Source organism: Protobothrops mucrosquamatus, unplaced genomic scaffold (genome assembly GCF_001527695.2).
Source record: "Protobothrops mucrosquamatus isolate PMUCROS unplaced genomic scaffold, P.Mucros_1.0 scaffold2939, whole genome shotgun sequence".
NCBI classification, from domain to species: domain Eukaryota; kingdom Metazoa; phylum Chordata; class Lepidosauria; order Squamata; family Viperidae; genus Protobothrops; species Protobothrops mucrosquamatus.
In genome coordinates this window covers 292590-299332 of record NW_015388962.1, presented here as the reverse complement: position 1 = coordinate 299332, position 6743 = coordinate 292590, and the positions used below count along the sequence as shown (strand labels likewise).

At 49.7% G+C, this 6743-nt stretch overlaps 1 protein-coding gene across 1 annotated transcript in view; it reads right to left on the bottom strand.

Moving 5' to 3' along the window:
- Positions 1-101: 101 nt before the first annotated feature.
- Positions 102-6743, bottom strand: part of EFNA3 (ephrin A3) — a 29777-nt gene continuing 23135 nt past the window's right edge. Inside the window, exons 2-5 of the mRNA XM_015826045.1 lie at positions 3799-4117; positions 1711-1776; positions 1227-1304; positions 102-301 (exon numbers count right to left, since the gene is read on the bottom strand). Of these exons, the coding sequence (XP_015681531.1) occupies positions 180-301; positions 1227-1304; positions 1711-1776; positions 3799-4117 (585 nt within the window). The 3' untranslated portion in view covers positions 102-179. The remainder of the gene's footprint in view (positions 302-1226; positions 1305-1710; positions 1777-3798; positions 4118-6743) is intronic.

Below are 6743 nucleotides of genomic sequence, written 5' to 3'. Positions count from 1 at the left end.
ACTTCCCACCCAGCCGTGTGCCGTCTCAAGTGTCTCCCTCTTGGAATTTCGTGGTTAATATACTTTGCTTGTTTCTCTCTGTCCGCCAACCAACAGCCAAGGAAACCTTGGGGAGGAGACCGGGCCGATGTGGGGAGGGGACTACTGCTGGCCCCCTCCTCCTCCTGCAATCCACACAGCTAGGAGGCCAGGAGAATCATAAGGAAGAAAGCCACCGCCAAGGCTAAAGGCAACTGTTCCCATTTCGGACTGGTTCCGCTGATGCTTTTCTCCAGTTTGGGCATCTCCGGGTTAAAATGATCTGTATTTCGGGGGGGGGGGGGGAGAGGGAGGAGAGAGAGAAGAGGGAGAGAGGATTAAAAAGTGGTAAGAGGGAAAAAACCCAGAGGTGGAAGTGTAAGATGTGCCCTCTTCCCCTGCTCAATCCTGCTCAAAACGCTGTTTCTCAATCGGGTGCCGCAGAGAACGAGCGCCAGTGACGAGGGTCCGCCGGCCCCGAGCGGAAGGGGACAACTCACTACAGGCATCCCAACGCCGCAGGACAATTCAACAAACACAAAAGTGAAATGAATTCCCACGGAACCGTGGCCAAAATAATAATAATAATAGTCGACCCAGAGCTACGAGAGTTGCGATTTCTCAACAAAAACGGGATCCCCGATAATAACTGAACGAAACCGTGGCAGAAAGTCGTGTTTGCTCCGACGCCGGAGGTTTTTAAGAAGAGACTGGACAGCCAGGTGTAGGGTCTCCTGGTTGGACTAGAACAGAGGTCCCCAACTTTTGGGACAACAGGGACCGGTTCGCTGGAAAGAGATTGTTCTGCGGACCGGAGGGTACGTGGTTTCGTGTGCTGCCTTCATCCCACGGATGGGGCTTTGCTTGTTTGTGTGGACCGGTTGCTGGCATGCCGCGGCCCGGGACCAGTCCACGGACCGGGGTTTGGGGACACCCCTGGACTAGAAGACTTTCCAGGTCCCTTCCAACTCTGATATTCCGTTAAAAGAGTGTTGAATTGTTCCGTGGCGGAGGTGGCCGTAGTGATTTGGCCACGGCGAACTGTCCTAGACCCATCCTCAACGGCCTCCAGAATTTGGGAGAATCCTGAGCCTCTTCCAGCAAGAGACCCAATCCACAGGGAGGCAGGATGCTACATTTTGGACGGGGAGGGGGTGTCCCCAGGCCCGCCACCCCACTTTCCCGGGCAAAGGTAGGTGGACACTCACCCAGATCCTCAATCTTCACTTCGGGCCCTATAGTGAACGGCGGAAGAGTTGATATTGCTCTGTCCCCAGAAAACGGCGCTGTGGGCAGGAGAGGGGGGGGAAGGCATTACTTCCAGGGGTGGTGATGGGTTACTAGAGAGGACTGCCCCCCAAAATTTTTGGCAGCCCCTTCCTCCCCCCAGCCCCAGGCCCCGACTACAGGCGTGGTGATTCAGCAACAGGTGACGTAAATTTTGCATCTTGATTTCAATTAGTTGGGGAAGCCAAAATGGAAGGAGGCAAAGATAAAATGACTTGTAATAACGGAAGGGGAGAAATCTCAGCCCTCACGAGGACTAGCAGCTTGGATTGGGAAAGGACCAAAGGACGGCCCGCAATTTCTCAAGGGCGGGTGGGTGGGCGGGCTGAATTCTGTAGAAACAGATATGGAAAAGTCTTTGCACCAGGAGGGGAAAACGGAGGAAGGAAAATGGAGGTCACTCACGGGAACGGCAGCAGACGAAAACCTTCATTCGCAAGCAGGACCGGTGGTGATTATGCATCGGAGTGGCTGGGAAAAATAATAATAATAATAATAAGCAAGGAGAGAATTGGAGGCGGCGTCCTGCCTGTGGGTTGCTGTGATTCCCCGAATTGTCAGCTTATATGACAAGGCGGACTGTCCTCAACTTACAGCTTGTTCATTTGACAGTGCTGGGAAAAAAAGTGCATTTAAAAATAGGTCGTCCTCGGTTTACAACTGTTCCTTCAGTGACTGTTTTGCAAAAAGGGACTTAGGACCGTGTTTTCCACACTTACAACCCTTGCAGCCTCCCCCAGGGTCACGGGATCAAAAGTCGGACCCCGATTCATATTTATGACAGTTGCAGCGTCCCGGGAGGCCACAGGATCCCTTTTTTGAGAGCTTCTGACCAGCCAATGGGGAATCCAGATTCACTTAAAAACTGTGCTTCCTAATTAAACCACGGCAGGGATTGCCCTAACCAAGATGGCAAGGAAAGATTGTAAAACGGGACAAAACTCCCTTAGCAATGGAAATTATTGCCTCAGTTGTGGTGGTAAGTTGAGGATTACCTGTATGCCATTCAAAAATGCAATGTGAGCAGCCTGCCCTACCTCGCAGGGCTGTGGGGATGAGAAACAGAGATACATTTGCCACAGGGTAGAATTTGGCCTCGGCTCTAAAACTGGACCTGCTATTTGCTTTTTTTGGGAAATCCACCCAAACGGCCCAGATTGATCCATCTTCAGGTAGTCCTCGGTTTACGACCATCGTTAGGAGCAAAAATTCTGCTCCTAAGCAAGGCGGCGTTTCCAGTGAATGGTGGACCTGTCTTGCTGCGGTTGTTAAATGAACCAATCAAACTGGACCCTAAAATGTGGGAGCTAAGCCTCTTGGCACCCCTTAAAAAGTCGTCACCCCCCCCCCCCAACTGCAAATGTTTTTGTGAGGAAAAGAAATAAAATTCACTTTATAATAAATTTAAATCGCCAAAACTTGAGGATTGGATAAAGGCCGGCTAGGCCTCAGAAGCCTAAAGATGGCTTGGTCAAGGGCTCCCCCTAGTGGACCAAAACCATATTTTCCTGCTTAGCTGAGCCTTAACTAAACTGCACAAGAATTAAATCCTAGTTTAGTTTTGCATTTTGAGGGAGTGGGTTGTCTGAATTCAGCCTATATGAAGCCCCTTATCCTGAATTAAACCATCATTCTATGGTCAACAAACTGTTATAGACAAGACATTAGCCTGTGGTCCTGGGGGGGGGAAACCCTTTTAATTTGGCGTTCGATTTCTCCCACTGGGGATGCTCAAGACAGACGCATCTCCCAGGACATCGTTACGCCTTAACGGGTGTCTGGAACGACGAGGCCTGAATCTAGGATGTAACGTGGAGTCTTCATGACCGATAAACCCTGATCAACCCATTTTGCACGAATTCGTCAAAGAGGCTGGGCTCGTCGGCTGGAAAGCCGACAGTCCGGGTTCCAGACCCGAGCACCTTGCGACGGGGTGAGCTCCCGTTCCTTGCTCCAGCTCCTGTCCACCTACCAGTTTGAAAGCAGTGCAAATGCGAGTAGATAAATAGGTATCACCTCGGCGGGGAGGAAACAGCGTTCTGTATGCCTTTGGTATATAGTCCTGCTGGCCACGTGACCACGGACATTGTCTATAGCAGAGGTCCACAACCTTTTGGGCGCCAGGGACCGGTTCCGCGAAGAGGTTTTTCCACGGACTGGAGGGTGCGTGGTTTTGTGTGCTGCCTGCATCTCGCGGATGGGGCTTTGCTTATTTGTGCTGGCGTGCCACAGCCCAGTATTGGTCCATGGACCAGGGGTTGGGGACCCCTGGTCTACAGACAATGCTGGCTCCCTTGGCCAAGAAAGGGAGGAGAACACTGCCCCCTAGTGTTGGACATGACTGGACACTCTTTACCTTTTCATAAGGGGAGGTAAATTTCCTTCCGGGCATCAACAACAGGATACTTATAAGTTTTTGGAATGTAACTCAAAGGAAAAACACATCCCACCAATGAACGGTTAGGGCAAAGGAGACCAAGGCTCCCAACTCACAGATGTAGTAGTATTCCTGTCCAGCGTGGAATTCATAACCCAGCGAGAAGGCACTGTAACGCTGAAACTTCTCCGAGAACTTGATGGGGCTGTGTGGGGCGCGAGGCCGGTTGCATTCCCAGCGTTTGGAGCCTAGGCTGATGTTGCACGCCTGGTACCCCTTCAGGTTCACCATGTAGAGGATGTACTGTTCCATGCGCCCCTCGGGCACCGAGATGTTGTAATGGGGGCAGTAGATGTCCAGGTAGTCGTTGACGTTCACCTGGACTGTGTAACCCTCTCGCCGTAAGCTGAAGGAGGAGGAGGAGGAGAAAGTTACCTTGGGAAGACCCAGGTGGAGTTAGGCTGAGGAAGGAGCTTCCTACAAGGAGTTTCTCAACACGGTTATCTGTGCATGTACGGAGTGTGTTTCTCCCCTGCCCCCCCCATCCCGGAAAGATAGATTGCAAGGAGAAATTAAAGAAAAAGGAGAGGGGAGGAGGAAGAAGGGGGGGAAGGACGGAAGGAGTGGGTGAGGAGGGGTGTCATGTGTCTGATTAACGAAACACTTAAAAGGACTTTCAGGCATATTTTTATCCTAAGAGCATTTATTAAGGTTACAGAGACGTCGGTACGGCATGGTGGAAATGCTTAGATCTGAGATTCTTTTCCGTTGCACATACATTCCAGGCATTTTTCCCTCCCCTATTTTGGGGTCATGGTTCACATCTTCCAATTAACTTGGAAGATGATTTACTTCCGGTTTCTTTTTCCCGGGCTTTCCATATTCTCCTCCCCTTTCCCTGTTGCCTGATTTAAACTATAAAAATACCAGACAGTTCTGCCTATTGTCAAAGCAAGAATATACAGCATTTGCAGCGTTGACAAAGGAAGGAAGGGGAAGTAGGCGAGATGGAGAAGGAAAAATGGAAGAAAGGTGTGGATGAGAAGGAGAAGCAGGGGAAGGGAGGGAGGGAGGAAAAACGTGGATAAGGAGGAGTTGGCAAAAAGGAGGAAAGAAAGAGATGCAGAAAGGAAGAAAGGAAGGAAGGAAGGGAGTGGGTGAAAAGGAAGAGGGAAAGGAAGGAAGGAAGAGAGGAAGGTAAACAGAAAGAAAGAAAGAAAGAAAGAAGGAAGGAAGGAAGGAAGGAAGGAAGGAAGGAAGGAAGGAAGGAAGGAAGGAAGGAAAGAAAGAAAGAAAGAAAGAAAGAAAGAAAGAAAGAAAGAAAGAAAGAAAGAAAGAAAGAAAGAAAGAAAGAAAGAAAGAAAGAAAGAAAAGAAAAGAAAAGAAAAGAAAGAAAAGAAAGGGAGGGAGGAATTTATCATTTCCTTATTTATCCTTTCTGGAAGAATCCCGTCTCAGCCAGGCTGACCTACACAACTCTTTGTCCAAGCCTGGTGTATTTATTGGGGAGGGGGGTAGGAAAGAAAAAAACCCTCCACTACTTTATCATCCATTTATCCAAATAGACACCCAACTTCGCTCCGGAATGTCCTTGCTTGAAATGACATCAGCGATTCTCCTCCCGCCAGGGGTCCCTCCAATTCCCCCCCTCTTGGTGATGGACAGCTCCTTAAATTGGACTGGACAGCAGTCTCCAGTCTTCTTGCTCCAAGTAGCCACAAGGTTGGCGAAGCCTTCACCACCCGATGACACCCGGGCCCGGATCCGTCTTCCAGAAGAGCGGGCGAGATTTCTCGCCTGCCCACATTGGTGACCGTGAGGTTTGCCTCGACATATTTACTTTGCTGAATTTGCTTACGGCGCAAACACACGCACACACACACATGTGCAATAAGCACCTACGTGCAATTTCTATCCGTGCCTGCAATTATGTGCAATAAAGGTATATGTGGAATTTAGACTACCGAGGTGTCGTTTTCCATGCTGTTTATTTATTTCAGAATGTTTACTTCCCTGGTTTAAAACTTGGCCACGGGGCACAATTCTTGGGAAGCGCGCACACACACACAAAAAATCCAATTTATTCCTCTCCGCGAGGGGCTTTCAGCATTTCTGCCTGGCCTTGCCTCACACGTGCACCCGACTCCAATCCCTGTGTCTTGAGGACTAGAAACCTAAGGGCCAGCACCAGGTTTGAACAGGCACCATGCTTCAGAAGGACTGTGAGGATGTTCGGCGCTGAACTTTGTTCCTTGTTCAGTGTCACAGGGGTCTCCAACCTCGGCAATTTTAAGACTCGTGGACTCCAACTCCCAGAATTCCTCAGCCATGAGGAATTCTGGGAATTGGAGTCCACAAGTCTTAAACTTAGCTGGCTGAGGAATTCTGGGAATTGGAGTCCACAAGTCTTAAAGTGGGCTGAGGTTGGCGACCCGCCCTGCCTTAAAACACCACAACCCCCCATAAATGCAGCCGAGTGACCGATTTTTGGTCATGTGACCGTCTTGGGAAGGGCCTTGTGACTTTGGATGGTTGCTAAGCAACCCGTCGTAAGTCGAGGACTACCTCAATGGTAGAATTTAAATGAATTGGGCATCCCACCGATCTAAGGGGATTTAATTTTGGTCTCCCCAAAGGGGGTTTCAGCCCATGGTGAAAAGCCTCAAGGCCCTGGACAAGCCCGCTTGGTAAACTATGATTCAACCATGTTCTCTTCTTCCTTCCTTCCTTTCCTCCCTCCCTCCTTCCTCATTGTCAATTCAGGAACAGTTTGTTTTATTTTTCGCCGGATTTTTGGCAGGCGACCCCCCGTTGCTGTTTCAATGTGGCCGTTCCTTCTGTTTACCGCGGTACGTGTTTTCGGATGGAATTTTAAAAGAAAAAGACCCCCCCAAATAATCTTTTTATTGCAAACGCTTCTGCTCTAAAGCTGTTTCGGTACCTAGCGAGGTAAAAGAGAGAAAAAGCAACGCAACAAACAGCCGCACCTTTGTGTACAGGTTTGCAACGGTTCGTTTAGTGAGCGAAGTTACAGCGGCACTGAAAAAAGGGACTTAGGATC